At 36.6% G+C, this 20325-nt stretch overlaps 1 protein-coding gene across 1 annotated transcript in view; it reads right to left on the bottom strand.

Annotated features, from left to right (window-relative positions):
• Positions 1 to 20325, bottom strand: part of SCAPER (S-phase cyclin A associated protein in the ER) — a gene marked incomplete at its 3' end in the record, with an annotated part of 494945 nt that overhangs the window by 363682 nt on the left and 110938 nt on the right. Inside the window, exons 6-7 of the mRNA XM_082835986.1 lie at positions 12028 to 12128; positions 7699 to 7815 (exon numbers count right to left, since the gene is read on the bottom strand). Coding sequence (XP_082692112.1) covers positions 7699 to 7815; positions 12028 to 12128 — 218 coding nt within the window. The remainder of the gene's footprint in view (positions 1 to 7698; positions 7816 to 12027; positions 12129 to 20325) is intronic.

Here is a 20325-nt window from a genome sequence, read left to right as displayed (position 1 = left end):
AGATTATGGCTGAAAACTTCACTAATATGGGAAAGGAAATAGTCAATAAAGTAAACGAAGCACAGAGAGTCCTATACAGGATAAATCCAAGGAGAAACACGCAAAGACACAAATAATTCAAGCTATCACAAATTAAATACAAAGAAAAAATATTAAAAGCAGCAAGGGAAAGCAACAAATAACATACAAGAGAATCCCCATAACGTTAACAGCTGATCTTTCAGCAGAAACTCTGCAACCAAGAAGACAGTGGCAGGACATATTTAAAGTGATGACAAGGAAAAACTCACAACCAAGATTACTCTCCCCAGCAAGGATGTCATTCAGATTCAACAGAGAAATTAAAACCTTTACAGACAAGCAAAAGTTAAGAGAATTCAGCACCACCAAACCAGCTTTACAATAAATGCTAAAGGAACTTCTCTAGGCAGGAAACACAAGAGAAGGAAAAGACCTACAATAACAAACCCACAACAATTAAGAACATGATAGAACTACCATATGATGCAGCAATCCAACTACTGGGCATATAATCTGAGAAAACCATAATTCAAAGAGTCATGTACCAAAATGTTCATTGCAGCTGTATTTACAATAGGTAGGACATGGAAGCAACCTAAGGATCCATCAACAGATGAATGGATAAAGAAGAGGTGGCACATATATACAATGGAATATTACTCAGCCATAAAAAGAAATGAAATTGAGTTATTTGTAGTAAGGTGGATGGACCTAGAGTCTGTCATACAGAGAGAAGTAAGTCAGAAAGAGTAAAACAAATACCATATGCTAACACATATATATGGAATCTAAGAAAAAAAAAAGTCATGAAGAACCTTGGGGTAAGACGGGAATAAAGACACAGAACTACTAGAGCATGGACTTGAGGATACGGGGAGGGGGAAGGGTAAGCTGTGACAAAGTGAGAGAGTGTCATGGACATTATATACACTACCAAACGTAAAACAGATAGCTAGTGGGAAGTAGCTGCATAGCACAGGGAGATCAGCTAGGTGGTTTGTGACCACCTAGAGGGGTGGGATAGGGAGGGTGGGAGGGAGGGAGATGCAAGAGGGAAGAGATATGGGAACAAATATATATATGTATAGCTGATTCACTTTGTTATAAAGCAGAAACTAACACACCATTGTAAAGCAGCGATACTCCAATAAAGATGTTAAAATAAAAAGAACATGGTAATAGGAACATACATATCGATAATTATCTTAAATGTAAATGGTTTAGATGCTCCAACCAAAAGATATAGACTGGCTGAATGGATACAAAAACAAGAAACGTATATATGCTATATACAAGGGACCCACTGCAGACCTAGGGATACATACAGACTGAAAGTGAGGGGGTGGACAGAGATATTCCATGAAAATGGAAATGAAAAGAAAGTTGGAGTAGCAATCCTCATATAAGACAAAATAGACTTTAAAGACTATTACAAGAGACAAAAAAGGCCACTACATAATGATTAAGGGATAAATCGAAGAAGATATAACAATTGTAAATATTTGTGCACCCAACACAGGAGCACCTCAATACATAAGGCAAATGCTAACAGCCATAAAAGGGGAAATCGACAATAACACAATGATAGTAGGGGACTATAACATCCCTCTTCCACCAATACACAGATCATCCAAAATGAAAATATTTAAGGAAACAAAAGCTTTAAATGACATATTAAACAAGATGGACTTAATTTATATTTATAGGACATTCCATCCAAAAACAAAAGAAAACACTTTCTTCTTAAGTGCTCAAGGAACACTCTCTAGGATAAATCATATCTTGGGTCACAAATCAAGCCTTGGTAAATTTAAAAAAGTTGAAACCGTATCAAGTATCTTTTCTGACCACAATGCTATGTGACTAGAAATCAATTACAGGGGAAAAAAACTGTAAAAATTACAAACACATGGAAGCTAAACAGTACCCTACTAAATAACCAAGAGATCACTGAAGAAATCAAAGAGTAAATCAAAAAATACCTAGAAACAAACAACAATGAAAACACAATGACCCAAAACCTAGGGGAGGCAGCAAAAGCAGTTCTAAGAGGGAACTTTATAGCAATACAATCCTACCTCAAGAAACAAGAAACATCTCAAATAAACAACATAACCTTACATCTAAAGCAATTAGAGAAAGAAGAACAAAAAACCCGCAAAGTTAGCAGAAGGAAAGAAATCATAAGGATCAGATCAGAAATAAATGAAAAAGAAATAAAGGAAACAACAGAAAGATCAATAAAACTAAAAGCTGGTACTTTGAGAAGATAAACAAAGCTGATAAACCATTAGCCAGACTCATCAAGAAAATACGGAAGAAGACTCAAATCAACAGAATTAGAAATGAAAAAACAGAAGTAACAACCGACACTTCAGAAATACAAAAAATCATAAGAGATTACTACAAGCAACTATATGCCACTAAAACAGACAACCTGAAAGAAAAGGACAAATTCTTAGAAAAGCACAACCTTCCGAGACTGAACCAGGAAGAAATAGAAAATATAAACAGACCAATCACAAACAATGAAATTGAAACTGTGATTAAAAATCTTGCAATAAACAAAAGCCCAAGACCAGATGGCTTCACAGGCAAATTCTAGAGAATTCATTTAGAAAAGAGCTAATAACACCTATCCTTCTCAAACTCTTCCAAAATATAGCAGAGGGAGGAACACTCCCAAACTCATTCTACAAGGCCACCATCACCCTGATACCCAAAGCAGACAAAGATATCACAAAAAAAGAAAACTACAGGCCAATATCACTGATGAACATAGACGCAAAAATCCTCAACAAAATACTGGCAAACAGAATCCAACAGCACATTAAAAGGATCATATACCATGATCAAGTAGAGTTTATCCCAGGAATGCAAGGATTCTTCAATATATGCAAATCAATCAATGTGATACACCATAATAATAAATTGAAGGATAAAAAGCATATGACCATCTCAACAGAGGCAGAAAAAGCTTTCAACAGAATTGAACACCCACTTATGATAAATATGCTCCAGAAAGTAGGCACAGAGGGAACCTATCTCAACATAATAAAGACCATATATGACAAACCCACAGCAACATGGTTCTCAATGGTGAAACTCTGAAACCATTTCCTCTAAGACCAGGAACAAAACAAGGTTGCTGACTCTCACCAAGATTGTTCAACAAAGTTTTGGAAGTTTTAGCCACAGCAATCAGAGACAAAAAAGAAATAGAAGGAATCCAAATCCGAAAAGAAAAAGTAAAACTGTCACTGTTTGCAGATGACATGATACTGTACATAGAGAATCCTAAAGATGTACCAGAAAACTACTAGAGCTAATCAATGAATTTGGTAAAGTAGCAGGATAAAAATTAATGCACACAAATCTTTTGCATTCCTATACACTAAGATGAAAAATCTGAAAGAATTAAGGAAACGCTCTCATTTACCATTTCAACGAAAAGAATAAAATACCTAGGAATAAACCTATCTAAGGAGACAAAACACCAGTATGTGGAAAACTATAAGACACTGATGAAAGAAATTAAAGACGATACAAACAGATAGAGAGATATAGCATGTTCTTGGACTGGAAAAATCAACATTGTGAAAATGACTATACTACCCAAAGCAATCTACAGATTCAGTGCAATCCCTATCAAACTACCAATAGCATTTTTCACAGAACTAGAACAAAAAATTTCACAATTTGTATGGAAGCACAAAAGGCCCCAAATAACACAAAGCAATCTTGAGAAGGAAAAACAGAGCTGGAGGAATCAGGCTCCCTGACTTCAGACTATACTACAAAGCTACAGTAATCAAGACAGTATGGTATTGGCACAAAAATAGAAACACAGATCAATGGAAAAGGATAGAAACCCCAAAGATAAACTCACGCACATATGGTCACCTTATCTTTGAGAACGGAGGCAAAAATATACAATGGAGAAAAGACAGCCTCTTCAATAAGTGGTGCTGGGAAAACTGGACAGCTACATGTAAAAGAATGAAATTAGAACACTTCCTAACACCATACACAAAAATAAACTCAAAATGGATTAAAGACTTAAATATAAGGTCAGACTCTATAAAACTCTCAGAAGAAAACATAGGCAGAACACTCTACGATATAAATCAAAGCAAGATCCTTTTTGACCCACCTCCTAGAGAAATGGTAATAAAAACAAAAATAAACAAATGGGACCTAATGAAACTTCAAAGCTTTTGCACAGCAAAGGAAACCATAAATAAGACGAAAAGACAACCCTCAGAATGGGAGAAAATATTTGCAAATGAAGCAAGTGTCAAAGGATTAATCTCTAAATTATACAAGCAGCTCATGCAGCTCAATATCAGAAAAACAAACAACCCAATCCAAAAATGGTCAGAAGACCTAAATAGACATTTCTCCAAGGAAGATATACAGATTGTCAACAAACAGATGAAAGGATGCTCAACATCACTAATCATTCGAGAAATGCAAATCAAAACTACAATGAGGTATCACCTCACACCAGTCAGAATGGCCATCTTCAAGAAATCTACAAACAGTAAATGCTGGAGAGGGTGTGGAGAAAAGGGAACCCTCCTGCACTGTTGGTGGGGATGTAAATTGATACAGCCACTATGGAGAAGAGTATGGAGGTTCCTTAAAAAACTAAAAATAGAACTACCATACAACCTAGCAATTCCACTACTGGGCATATATGCTGAGAAAACCATAATTCAAAAATAGTCATGTACCACAATGTTCACTGCAGCTCTATTTACAATAGCCAGGACATGGAAGCAACCTAAGTGTCCGTCGACATATGAAATGGAAAAAGAATATGTGGCACATATATACACTGGAATATTACTCAGCCATAAAAAGAAATTGATCTGTAGTGGTGGATGGACCTAGATTCTGTCATACAGAGTGAAATAAGAAAGAGAAAAACAAATACCGTATGCTAATGCATAAATATGGAATCTAAAAAAAATAAAGGTCTGATGAACCTAGGGGCAGGATAGGAATAAAAACGCAGATGTAGAGAATGGCCTTGAGTACATGGGGAGTGGGAAGGGTAAGTTGGGACGAAGTGAGAGAGTAGCATTGACATATATACACTACCAAATGTAAAATAGCTAGTGGGAAGAAGTTGCATAGCACAGAGAGATCAGCTTGGTGCTTTGTGACCACTTAGAGGGGTGGGATAGGGAGGATGGGAGGGAGACGCAATAGGGAGGGGATATGGGGATATATGTATACATATAGTTGATTCACCTTGTTATACAGCAGAAGCTAACACACCATTGTAAAGCAATTATACTCCAATAAAGATGTTAAAAAATATTTTTAACACATTGAAAATCTAATAATATAAGTATATGCAAGGTTTAGCAGTAACAAGAGATAAAAATGACTGTGATACGGTGGGGTGGGGTGGGGTGGGGTGGGCAGTGAGGGGAGCAGTAAGAAGCCATGAATAAAGGGTAAGTTTTAACAGAAGAAAGATAATTGACCAAGTAAACTACTCACCAATCCTCACACTACACATCAAATGTTAAGACTCACTCTAAAGAACTAAAGTCCAAACAAATTTTCGTCTTTAAAAACAAATTTTGCCAGGGAAATTTAAGGAAAACAACAGTGATGACTGTGATGAACAATATCATAGCTGACAGAGCTGTGAATAGCATTTTGGGCAAACAGGGGCTAACTTAAAAGGAAAAGTTGGAGAAGCTGCCTCAGGAGGCAAAAAGGAGAAATGCTGATAAGTGCTTAAATTAAAAGAGTTGCTTCAGGGCTTCCCTAATCTCTCACCTCTGACTGACCTGGCTCTGAGGAAGCAGGAACTGACAGTAAAGGCAGAATTGTAAACTCCAGAGCACCGAAGACATAGTGATCACATGTAAGACCAGACAAGAGCTAGGAGATTTACTGGTTCAAGGTGATTTACTGATTCAAGGCATTTAAGGAAACCTCTGTCAAATCATTAGTTGACAACTAAGATAACTGAGCAGAGACTTTAGTGACTACACATGACAAAGAACATAGACTTCATAAAACTAGTTCAAGGAAGTCACTAAACAAACAAATAGCAATAAAACCACCACCACTAAACAGCCACAACAGCAAATCCTGGGAAGGGTAGCAATCTGATCCCCAGAGCTGTTGCATTATATGATTTAAAATATCCAGTTTTTAACAAAAAAAAAAAAATAAGATATGCAAAAAACAGGAAGGTATGGCTTACTCACAGACACACAAAAAGAACAGTAACTGAAAGAGGTCCTCAAGGAAGCCTGAACTTTGGACTTACTAGACAAAGACTTTACATGAGCTATTATAAATATGTTCAAACAATATCTAAGAACAAAAGGCAACCACATCTAAAAATAAAGTATGATAACATTTCATCAAATACAGAATATCAATAAAGACAGATTAAATATAAAAAAGAACTACATAGATGTTCTGGAGTTGAAAAGTACAATAATGGAAATGAAAAATTCACCAGAGGGGCTCAACAGCATAACTGAGCTTGCAAAATAAAAAAACAGCAAATTTGAAGACAGGTAAAGTGAGACTATCTAACCCAAGAAACACAAAGAAAAAGAATGCAGGCATTTGAACAGAGTCTCAAAGACCTGTGGAACACCATCATGATTACCAGCACAGGTATAGTGGGATTCTCAGAGGAGAGAAAGGGACAGAAGGAATATCTGCAGAAATAATGGACAAAAACTTCCCAAACTTGATGAAAAACATTCATCTACAAATCCAAAAAGCTCAACAAACCTGAAGTAGGATAAACTCAGAGATCCACACCTAAATACATCATAGTCAAACTACTGAAAACCAAAGACAAAGAGAGAATTCTGAGAGCAGCAAGAGAAAACTGAGGCATCTCATGAAAGGATTCCCAATACAAATAACAGTTTATATCTCACCGGAAGCCACGGAAGCCAGAAGGTAGTGAGAGGACATAGTCGAAGTGCTAAAAGAAAAAGACTCTCAACCAAGAATTCTATGCACAGCAAAACTATCCTTCAAAACCTGAAGAATAAGATATTCTCAGATAAACAAAAACTGAGAAAAAATGTCACTAGCAGACCTGCCCAAAAAGATATATTAAAGGGAGTTCTTCTGGTTGAAATGATAGGACACTAGACAGTAACTTGAATCCACATGAAGAAATAAAGAGGACCACTAAAAGTAACTACATAGGTAAATTCAAAAGACAATACAAACTTATTTTTTCTTGTAACCCTTTTCTTCTCGTATGTGATATAAAAGTCAACTGCATAAAACAATAATTATAAAACTGTGTTGATGAGATTATAATGTATAAAGATGTAATCCATATGATAATATGGGTAACACAGTTTATGATATATTTAGATCATTTGTTGTGAAAGAAATTGCCAGTTGATGTTACAAATCATTTAGCATGAAATATGTTTATGAGTTTTAATTTTTGGATCCTAATTATGTTTGAATATATAACATTTCCTGAAACTTAAACTTTACTCTCCTGGATTTTTTTAACTTTTTATTCAAACAATTTCAAACATAAACAAAAACATATACATGGATATATTTATAGTGAAATACCAGTTTTATAATACTATATATTACCCACAAAAAAATTATTTACTGTAATGCAAGCCTCAGTAGGCTTTTTTGAGTTCATCTCACCCAAAATTTAAGCTTCTTCGAGCATTTGACGTTACACTTATTCTATCTGTTGACGGACTTGGAATCACATGACGTCCTGGGGACATCTTCTTTACTTCCCATGCCAATGAAGTTGGTCTGCCAATTCAAGACATATAGCAGATTAACAGAGAAAAGGGGTGGCAGGGGGAGGGGTAATCTAATCTTTTCTCTTGGTTGTTAGTGCATGAAAACATAAGCAGGTCACAATTTTTCCCTAGTGCATTGTTTTCCAGAAAGTTACCACATTACCAGTAAGTAATCCCAGATGATGCATGGTCCAGGATTTTCCACCCACTACAGCATAGCAGCATAACCATAATTATCTAAAAAAGGGCTATGGGGTTACAAAGACAGGATATAAACTACTTATATTTTAAAAGCTTCCATACACCCAGCTAAAAACACATTAAAAAGGCAATGGTACTAATTCTGGCTGCTTGTGTCTAATATCCTTGGAGAGCTAAGTGTGTAGAACCGAGATCAAGACAGAAATACAGTGGTGAGGGTTAAAATGTAGAATACACAGGAAAATATGAAGTCTTCATCCTCTACCTCTTAATCACCTGTGAGAGTGACATCATAGACATTTCACTGCTCTTTGCTATAAAAGCTAACTATTCCTCCTTCTTCACTGGCCCCACAACCAATCAGCTGATAGGATGCACAATCTCTACTAAGATGTTTTTCCGAAGCAACATCTTCTTTATCCTTATGCCCTCAATCAGACCTCCATAACTCCCCAAATCTCCTTGCCTCTTACTTTCCATTTAATCTAGTGATTGTGATTTTTTTCCCATTAAAAAGTAAAATTTATTGTTAGAAAACAAGAAAATTCAGATAGATGATTATCCAAATAAAGTCTAAAGCTTTTGATAACTTATTGCTAAATTGCCTTTCAGAAAGGTTGTAACAAATTACACTTCCACCAGATGAAAAGTACCCATTTTACTTTAACGTTGCCAGTAGTTGGTATCTTGTCTTAAAATTTTCGTTGGCTTGTGAAAGAGACAACATTGCTTGCAAAGCCTAAAATATTTACTATCTGGCACTTTACAGAAAAAGTCTGCTGACTCCTGTGCTAGAGTTTCAGTCTTTGATGAGTTCTTTTTCCTACAAGGATGTCAATAAAGATGTTTAGTTGAAAAAAAACATTCACTGGCAAAATGGTATTTGCTTTTGTTTTTTAAATTATAATACACTTACTATCATTACAAGTGAGGCTGAACTTTTTCACCAGCCATTTAAACTTCATCTTTTGGGATTTGTACATTGGTATCTACTGTCCATTTTATCCACTGATACTTGCATCATTTTCTAATTGATTTGCAATCATTTACTACTACTACTATTATTATTACTATTATGGCTACAAATCTTGTCACATAGATGACATAACTATTTCACTTGTAATTATCTTTTTATGTAGAAAGGCATATTTTCTTCCTGTTAAATCAAGCCTATCAATATTTTCCTTTGTGCTTTTTGCCTTTGTCTCACAAAGTCCTTACCCACAATAAAAATATATAAATATTTATACTTTCTTTTCTAAGCATGTACAACATCAGTTTTTACATTTACATTTCAAGTCTGCGTGAAATAAATTTTGATGCATGATTTGAGGAATGAAAGATGGATAATGCCATCTACAGGAAATTTAAGGTTGCTTTCTATATCTGGGAGCTGCCTCAGGAGGCAAAAAGGAGAAATGCTGATAAGTGCGTAAGTTAAAAGAGTTGCCTCAGGGCTTCCCTGGTGGCACAGTGGTTAAGAATCCACCTGCCAATGTAGGGGACACGTGTTTGAGCCCTGGTCCAGGAAGATCCCACATGCTGTGGAGCAAAGAAGCCCGTGCACCACAACTACTGAGCCAGCGCTCCAGAGCCCGCAAGCCACAACTACTGAAGCCCACGTGCCACAACTACTGAAGCCCATGCGGCTAGAGCCTGTGCTCTGCAACAAGAGAAGCCACCGCAGTGAGAAGCCCGCGCACCGCAACGAAGAGTAGCCCACGCTCGCCGCAACTAGAGAAAGCTCGCACACAGCAACAAAGACCCAACACAGCCATAAATAAATATGCAATGCAGCCATAAATAAATAAATAAATAAATAAATAAATAGTTGCCTCAAGTATATTTTTGTAGGATATGAATAGCTGTTGGACGTGGCCTCACAAGCTTTCTCAATACAATCTTCAACATAGCCACTGTTAGCTTGGAGTTTGCAAGCAAGAAAATAAATCTAGTTAGCTTTTTTAATGCACTAATGGTTATATTACAGACTCTTTTTGGATATAAGGAACAGGAACTCCATCAAATTAAATAAAAAAGAAAAAAGTAATAAAGACTTATTGTAAGGATACAAACTGTAAAATGTCAAGGACATCCTCAAGGTGGCTCATGATTAGCCACCTGGAAGAGGCAGGCTTTAAAGCAACACTCTTAAACTCTCAAAGACCACATGATTTCTCTCATTTCTGCCTCTCTCTGTACATCTATTCCATTTTCTTTGAAATTGCTTTCCTCTGCTTATCTTTACAAGGGCAATATAGTCACCAATCACAAATCAGTGTGATGATCTCTTAACTTGGTTCAACCCACTGAAGGAATGTACCCCCCACTCCTGCCCAATCTAATCACCTATTACCAAGGCGTAAAGACGAAACTGCTTGTTACAAAGACAACTAGGCTTGATCCACCCAGGGACAGAGTAAAAAATTTTCATTGTGAGAAAAAAATATTAAAAGGATCAACATATCATGGCTTCCTTGAATTTGGTTTCCTGGGAATCAAGACTTCCTGGATTTGTCTCTTGGGATTCCTTCACTCTCTTGATTTCCCCCTGGGGCTGATACACTAGGATGGGATAAAAGATACGTTCTCTATAGGACGGTTCCACTCACTGAGACTGAACCAAGGTTAAATCTAAGGGAAAGAGGCAGCCTAGGCCTGTTTTCTCTGGGTAAAAAGGCATCATTGTAGCTCCATGTGAACTGACCCATTTCACAAGGGCTCAGGTTTCACTTTTAAGTCTAAATGAAATAGTAAATTGTTCTTTTGCCTTTGCACATAGCCAAAATGATACTAAATCCAGTTGGATTACCTATCTCTGGAATATCTCTCAACTCTCCCTAGTGCCTTTACTCTAGTCTGAGTAGCCATCATCTATAAACTATACTGATGAATCTCAACCTTCCCACACTACAGCCAGAAAGATCTTATAAAAACACAAGCCTGGTATGTGGTTTCCTTACTTAAGAACCTTTACGGCTCAAAATAAAGTCTAAGGTTTTTATCATGTCTACAGAGTCCTACATAATCTGGTCTCACCCTACCTCTCTAGGCTCCTCTCATGCCACTTTTCCCCTGCTCTCTTCACTCCAGCCCTGCTAAACTTTAAATTCTTGACTACACTGTGCTCTCTTCCACCTCCAGGATATCATATACCATCACCTCTACCTGGAATTACACTTTTCTTCTCTCCTTGTCAAGCTAACTGCTTCTTGATATTTCTTCCCCACTTAAATGTAACCTCCTCCTTGGGGAAGCCCTCCTGGACTTAACAAACTGCATAATGGTGCATTTTCTTATACTCCCAAAGTATACTACATTTCTTTTGGATGACACTTTGTACACTAGTAAGTGTTTACTGTCAATGCACTGTGCACTTCATGAGGGCGGGGACTATGTCTGTTTTCTTCACCACAATAGTCCCAGAGCCTGACACATAGCACTCACATGTTGTGTGCTGATTCCAAATGAAGGTTTCTAAAATATCTCTAATCTCTCATTATTCCCCTCATCTCATCAATTTTCCTCAGTGCCTACTACATTAAGAAATACTATACCTTTCCCTACATGCTGTCACTTCACACACTCTGCACTTCTATAGCTATCCTTATTTCCTTCATCTGAAAGGCCAACCACTTTGTTAAAATCCATCACTTTCTTTAAACACTTCTGTATTTTCCATGAAATCTTTCCTGATCTATCCCCCAAAAGAAATATGACCCTGTCTTTCACTGAACATCTATAATAGTTTTTCATAGTAGTAAGTTCTATTTTATTCGACCTTTAGACTGAAAATTCATGAAAGGAGTAAATGTATCATATTAGGCAATTAAATTTCTGTACCAGATAAAAGTGCATTGTACTAGTAGGTACCCGATAAATACTTGTTACTTAACTTGAGAAATGCAGCTCACAACTTTAAGATTTTTACAAGTTTCAAATTAAGCTGAGATCAAGTTCACTGTCAATTTTAATAATTGTTTTTGAATCTGCTATAAATATAAAGACCAGAATTCATTACCTGCTTTGAGCATCTGTCTTCTCTAGCTTTTCCTGAAGTTGAATCCAGTCAATCAACGCTTTGAAATCTCTTACATAATTATCCAGCATCATTAGCACCTCCTAATTCAAAACAAACAACAAACATTAGATTCCATTCTGAAACTAAAGAGTTTCAAGAAAAAATTTTAGAGTAAAAGGACTTAGGAATTAATATTTTTTACACTATATATGCTCATTGAGGAAGCAGCAAAACCTACAGATATTATTTGAGGGGGGTTGTTTTATTTTCATTCTCACTCTTTGGTAAGAAATTAGGTGAAGCTGACAGTCTAAAGACCAAGAAATGGTACTGATATTCCTTCTCAAGACTTTCTCAACTGACCATCCTTTTAACCTTTTTTTATTGTTAAATTTAATAAACAGAAAAGTGCACAAAACATAAATGTACACATGAAAAGATGCTCAACATCACTATTGGAGAAATGCAAATCAAAACTACAATGAGGCACCACCTCACACCAGTCAGAATGGCCATCATTACAAATTCTACAAACAATAAATGCTGGAGAGGTTGTGGAGAAAAGGGAAGCCTCCTGCACTGTTGGTGGGAATGTAAATTGATACAGCCACTATGGAGAACAGTATGGAGGTTCCTTAAAAAACTAAAAATAGAGCTACCATATGACCCAGTAATCCCACTCCTAGGCATGTATCCAGAAAAAAACATAATTCGGAAGGATACATGCACCCTGATGTTTACTGCAGCACTATTTACAACAGCCAGGACATGGAAGCAACCTAAATGGCCATCAACAGAGGAATGAATAAAGAAGATGTGGTATATATATACAATGGAATATTACTCAGCCATAAAGACGAACAAAATAATGCCATTTGCAGAGACGTGGATGGACCTAGAGATTGTCATACAGAGTGAAGTAAGTCAGAAAGAGAAAAGTATTGTATATTAATGCATATATGTGGAATCTAGAAAAATGGTAGAGATGAACTTATTTGCAAAGCAGAAATAGAGTCACAGATGTAAAGAACAAACCTACGGATACCAAGGGGGGAAGGAGGGGTGGAATGAATTGGGAGATTGGGACTGACATATATACACTACTATGTATAAAATAGATAAATAATGAGAAACTACTGTATAGCACAGGGAACTCTACTCAATGCTCTGTGGTGACCTAAATGGGAAGGAAATCTAAAAAAGCATGTATATATGTATGTATGACTGATCCATTTTGCTGTACAGCAAGAAACTAACACAACACTGTAAAGCAACTATACTCCAATAAAATTTTTTAAAAAACAAACATAAATGTACAGATAAATTATTTCAAAGCAAGGAACCATGCAACCACCACCCAGGACCAAAAATTTATTAATATCAGTCTCTAAAAGTTCCCTGATGTCCCTCTCCGAATCACTATTCCACCCCTGTTCCAAAGTAACCACTGCTTTGACTTCTAATAGGTTAATTTTGCCTGATTTTGAAATTCACATAAATGAACACATAGAGTATGTATTACTCTGTGGCTTCTTTTGTACGTTTACCACATTCATTCATATTGCAGAGTGTACCTGCGATTCATTTACTGACACTGTCCAAGGTCACTACTAAACAGTATTCTAATGTATTAATATTGGGTTAGCCAAAAGGTTCGTTTGGTTTTTTCCATAAGATGTCTCTAGTAGCACTTAGTTGTCTTTAACTTCGTTCAAAACAATTTTGTTAGGCTGTATGTGACAGCTGTCATATCAGTGTGCATTTAAAAAAACATCAAACCTGGTGAATTTTTGTGTAGCCATTTCAATACTGAAGATGGAAGAAAAAAAGCAACATTTTCGGTATTTTATGCTTTATTATTTTAAGAAAGGTAAAAACGCAGCTGAAACACAAAAAAAGATCTCTGCTGTGTATGGAGAAGTTGGCTGATGAAACGTGTCAAAAGTGGTTTGCGAAGTTTCGTGCTGGAGATTTCTCACTGGATGATGCCCCATGGTCGGGTAGACCAGTTGAAGTTGATAGCAATCAAATCGAGACATTTGTTGAGAACAATCAGTTATACCACGTGGGAGATAGCCAACACACTCAAAATATCCAAATCGAGTGCCAAAAATCATTTGCAGCAGCTTGGTTATGTTAATCGCTTTGATGTTTGGGTTCCACATAACTTAAGCAAAAAAAAACCCTCTTGACCATATTTCCACATGCGATTCTCTACTTAAATGTAATGAAAACATTCCGTTTTTAAAATAGATGAAAAGTGGATACTGTACAATAATGTGGAATGGAAGAGATCGTGGGACAAGTGAAATGAACCACCACCAACCACACCAAAGGCTGGTCTTCAACCATAGACGGTGATGTTGTGTACATGGTGGAATTAGAAGGGAGTCCTCTATTATCCTCCTTCCGGAAAACCAAACAATTAATTCCAACAAGTACTGCTCCCAATTAGACCAACTGAAAGCAACACTCGACGAAAAGTGTCCGCAATCAGTCAACAGAAAACACATAATCTTCCATCAGGATAATGCAAGACCGCATGTTTCTTTGATGACCAGGCAAAAACTTCCCAGCTTGTCTGGGAAGCTCTGATTCATCCACTGTATTCACCAGACACTGCATCTTCAGATTTCCATTTATTTCGTCTTTACAAAATTCTCTTAATGGAAAAAATTTCAATTCCCTAGAAGACTGTAAAAGGCACCTGGAAAAGCTCTTTGTTCAAAAAGATAAAAACAGTTTGGGGAAGATGGAATTATGAAGTTGTCTGAAAAATGGCAGAAGGTAGTGGAACAAAAGGGTGAATACATTTTTCAATAAAGTACTTGGTGCAAATGAAAAATCTGTCTTTTATTTTTACTTAAAAACCGAAGATGGGACTTCCCTGGTGGTCCAGTGGTTAAGACATCGCCTTCTAATGCAGGGGGTGCAGGTTCACTCCCTGGTCAGGGAGCTAAGATCCCACATGCCTTACAACCAGAAAACCAAAACATAAAAACAGAAGCAATATTGTAATAAATTCAATACAGACTTTAAAAATGGTCCTCATGCAAAAAAATCTTTAAAAAAAAAAAAACCGAAGGCACTTTTTAGCCAACCTCAAATTTATTTATCCAGTTTATTGGTTGGTATTCATTTTAATATTTATTTATCCAATATTTACCCAATCTAATGTTGAAGATTTAAGTGATTTCCAAATTTGGGATATTACAAATTATATGCTGTTATTCATGTACATGTCCTATGCATATGTGTATCTATTTCTGTTGAGTGTATGACCAAGAGTGTAATTGCGGAGTCACAGATTAAGCATGTGTTCCACTTTATTTATTGTTTTAAGTTTATTTATTTTTGGCTGCTTCGTGTCTTAGTTGCAGCACGCGGGATCTTCATTGAGGCATGCAGGATCTTTCATTGCAGCACACGGGCTTCTCTCTAGCTGTGGCGTGTGGGTTTCCTCTTCTCTGGTTGTGGCACACAGGCTCCAGGGAGCGTAGCCTCTGTAGTTGTGGCGCGCGGGTTTCAGAGTGCATGGGCTCTGTAGTTTGTGGCACGCAGGCTTTCTAGTTGAGGCGCGTGAGCAAAGCAGTTGTGACACATAGGCTTAGCTGCCCCGCGGCATGTGGGATCTTAGTTCCCTGACCAGGGACTAAACCCACGTCCCCTGCATTGTAAGGCGGATCCGTTACCACTGGACCACCAGGGAAGTCCCAATGTTCCACTTTAGTATATAATACCAAACTGTTTTCCAAAGTGGTTGCCACTCCCACCAGCAGTCTATGTGAACTCTACTTGCTGCACACCCTCACCTACACTTGGTATTGTCCATTTGGGGTCTTCTTTGTTTTTAACCTGAGCCATTCTGGTTGATGGGGGTGTAATGGTTTCATTTTGGTTTTAGTATGTATTTCTCTGATTACTAATGATTCTCAGCACTTTTTCATATGCTTCCTGGCCATCCTCTTTTTGTGAAGTGCCTATTCAAGACACTTCCCATTTTTCTAGAGTGTCAACTGTCTTTCTCTTTTTGATGTGTAGAAGTTCTTCACATTTTTTGGATATGTGTCTTTTGTTGATTATATGTGCAGCACATATATACTTGCCTTTTCACCCTCCTAATGGAATGGAATTTTTGATGAACAGAAATTCCTAATTTAAGGTAGTCTCATTTATGAGCCTTTCACCTAAAGACTGATGTAGCAATCGTTTTCTACCACAAGGTCAGGAAGATATTCTCCAAAATTATCTTTTAGAGCATGGGTCTATTTCTAGAATCTCTCCTCTGTTACACTGGTCTGTTTATCTATTCTTATACCAGTACCAAACTATCATACATTGCTACAGCTCTAAAGTAAATCTCAAAACTCAGTAAATTCTCCAACTGTATCTTTGACTTCAAAGTTGTCTAGGCTAATTCCAGGCTTTTGCATTTCCATATAGATTTTAGAATCAGCGTGTCAATTTCTCAGGGGAAAAAAATCAGAATTTTCATTGCATTTGCATTGATTCTATAGATGACCTGGAAGAAAACCAACATTTTTATAACATTGTTTTTCTAGTCTATGAACAGATCTATAGCTCCATATATTTATCTTACTCAATGTGTCTCAGTAACGTATTACACTTATCTGTGTAGAGGTCTTACACATCTTCTGTTAGATTTAACCCTAAGAATAAATGGAAGTTGTTTTAAAGTTTTTCTTTTTCAGTTACTGTTGATTTTTTTATTTTGAACTTGTATCCAGCAACTTTAACTCACTCAGTACTTCTAATAGCTAATCTTTAGATTCTTCTGGACTTCATAAATATACATATATACATACATACATATATATATATATAAAATCTGTGAATAATGACATATCTATTTTTCTCCCTAAGCCTTATACCTTTTATGTCTTATTCTTGTATTCCTCTGCTGGCTAAAATCTTAAGTACAAGGTTGAACAGAAATAAGGTTAGCAGCCTTTCTTGTCTCATTCACAACTGCAGAAGGAAAGCTCTCAAAATTTCACCATTAAGTACGATGTTTACTCTAGAATTTTTGGAAGATTCCTTATATCAGTAAGGATGTTCCCTTTTATTCCCAGTTTGCTAGTTTTATCATGAAAGGGTGTTGAACTTCATCAAATATTTTTCCTAAATCTACAGAGACAATATGATTTTTCATCTTCACTCATCTAATTTGGTAAATAACATTAATTTCATATTCAAATGTTAAAGGAACACTGCAGGACTGGAAGGAATCTCACTTGATTGTGATGTAGTGTCTAATTTTCAAATAACCAGATTTGATACATCGTTATATGGTTTAGGACTTGTGCACTCTGTACTCCAGAGTGGCCTGTATTTTCCTTTCTCGTAAGTGCTTTCGTTATCAAAGTTATGCTGGAAAGAATTCTCTATTTTTCTAGGTTCTAGAAGAATTTGCATAATACTGGCACTTTTTCCTCAATTTTAAAAATTGAGATATAATTCATATACCATAAAACTCACCATTTTGAATTATACAATTCAGAGTTGTGCAACATACATGCAAAGAGTTGTGCAACTATCTAATTCCAGAACATTTTCATCACCCCCAAAAGAAACCATAAGCAGTCACTCCCTTTGCTCCCCTCTCTCCAGGCTTGGAAACCACTAATCAACTTTCTGTCTCCATGGATTGGCCTGTTCTGGACATTTCATATAAACAGCATCATACAATATGTGGTCTTTTGAGGCTGGCTTCTTTTACTTAGTATAATGTTTTCAACGTTTTTCCACCGGATAGCATGTATCCGTACTTCATTCCTTTTTATAACTAAATAATTGCATGAATAAACACACTTGCTTATTCACTTGTCAGCTCATGGATACTCAGGTTGTTTCCACTTTTTGCCTATTATGAATAATGCTGCTACGTACATTCATGTACAAGTTTTTATGTGAACACATGCTTCAAATTCTCTTGGGTGTATAACTGGAAGTGGATTTACAGGGCCATATGGTAACTCGAAGTTTAACATTTAATATTAACGACCAAACTTTTTTCCACAACAGCTGTACCATTTTACATTGTTATCAGCAATATGAGAGGGTTCTATATTCTTCATATCCTTGCCGAGATTTGCTATTTTCTGACTTCTTGATACTAGTCAACAAAAAGAGGATAAAGTGGTATTATTGTTGTTATTTCAAATTCCCTGATGACTGAAAACGTTGAGCATATATTCATGTGCTTATTGGACATTTGTATATCTTCTTTGGAGAAATGTTTATTCAAATTCTTTTTTTTTTACATATTTATGGGAATATAATTGCATTACAGTGGTGTGTTAGCTTCTGCTTTATAACAGAGTGAATCAGCTATACATATGCATATATCCCCATATGCCTTCCCTCTTGCGCCTCCCTCCCGCCCTCCCTATCCCACCCCTCTAGGTAGCCACGAAGTACTGAGCTAATTTCCCTGTGCTATGCGGCTGCTTCCCACTAGCTATCTATTTTACATTTGGTAGTGTATACATGTCCATGCCACTCTCTGACTTCGTCCCAGCTTACACTTCCCCTTCCCCATGTCCTCAAGTCCATTCTCTACATCTGCGCCTTTACTCCTGTCCTGCCCCTAGGTTCTTCATAACCAATTTTTTTTAGACTCCATATATATGTGTTAGCATATGGTATTTGTTATTCTCTTTCTAACTTACTTCACTCTGTATGACAGACTCTACGTCCATCCACCTCACTACAAATAACTCAATTTGGTTTCTTTTTATGGCTGAGTAATATTCCATTGTATGTATGTGCCACATCTTCTTTATCCATTCATCTGTCGATGGACACTTAGGTTGCTTCCATGTCCTGGCTGTTGTAAATAGAGCTGCAGTGAACACTGTGGTACATGACTATTTTTGAATTATGGTTTTCTCAGGGTATATGCCCAGTAGTGGGATTGCTGGGTCATATGGTAGTTCTATTTTTAGTTTTTTAAGGAACCTCCATACTGTTCTCCATAGTGGCTGTATCAATTTACATTCCCACCAACAGTGCAAGAGGGTTCCCTTTTCTCCACACCCTCTCCAGCATTTATTGATTCTAGATCTTTTGATGATGGCCATTCTGACTGGTATGAGGTAATATCTCATTGTAGTTTTGATTTGCATTTCTCTAATGATTAGTGATGTTGAGAATCCTTTCATCTGTTTGTTGACAATCTGTATATCTTCTTTGGAGAAATGTCTACTTAGGTCTTCTAGCCATTTTTGGATTGGGTTTTTTTTTTTTTTGATATTGAGCTGCATGAGCTGCTTGTAAAATTTGGAGATTAATCCTTTGAGAGTTGCTTCATTTGCAAATATTTTCTCCAATTCTGAGGACTGCCTTTTCATCCTTTGCTGTGCTAAAGCTTTTAAGTTTCATTAGGTCTCATTTGTTTATTTTTGTTTTTATTTCCATTTCTCTAGGAGGTGGGTCAAAAAGGATCTTGCTGTGATTTATGTCATAGAGTGTTCTGCCTATGTTTTCCTCTGAGAGTTTTACACTGTCTGGCCTTATATTTAGGTCGTTAATCCATTTTGAGTTTATTTTTGTGTATGGTGTTAGGGAGTGTTCTAATTTCATTCTTTTACACGTAGCTGTTCAGTTTTCCCAGCACCACTTATTGAGGAGGCTGTCTTTTTTCCATTGTATATTCTTGCCTCCTTTATCGAAAATAAAGTGACCATGTGTGAGTGGGTTTACCTCTGGGCTTTCTAGCCTGTTCTACTGATCTATATTTCTGTTTCTATGCCAGTACCATACTATCTTGATTACTACAGCTTTGTAGTATAGTCTCAAGTCTCGGAGCCTGATTCCTCCAGCTCCGTTTTTCTTTCTCAAGATTGCTTTGGCTATTCAGGGTCTTTTGTGTTTCCATATAAATTGTGAGTTTTGTTCTATTTCTGTTAAAACTGCCATTGGTAGTTTGATAGGGAGTTCATTAAATCTGTAGATTGCTTTGGGTAGCATAGTCATTTTCACAATGTTGATTCTTCCAGTCCAAGAACATGCTATATCTCTCCATCTGTTGGTACCAGCTTTAACTTCTTTCATCAGTGTCTTATAGTTTTCTGCAATAAAGGTCTTTTGTCTCTTTAGGTAGGTTTATTCCTAGGTATTGTATTCTTTTTGTTGCAATGGTAAATGAGAGTATTCCTTAATTTCTCTTTCAGATTTTTCATCATTAGTGTATAGGAATGCAAGAGATTTCTAGCTATTAATTTTGTATCCTGCTACTTTACCAAATTCATTGATTAGTTCTAATAGTTTTCTGGT

The sequence above is a fragment of the Leucopleurus acutus genome, assembly GCF_964270905.1.
Source record: "Leucopleurus acutus genome assembly, chromosome: 1".
NCBI classification, from domain to species: Eukaryota; Metazoa; Chordata; class Mammalia; order Artiodactyla; family Delphinidae; genus Leucopleurus; species Leucopleurus acutus.
The sequence above is the reverse complement of the archived record's forward strand: the minus strand, read 5'-3'. Positions and strand labels throughout refer to the sequence as shown.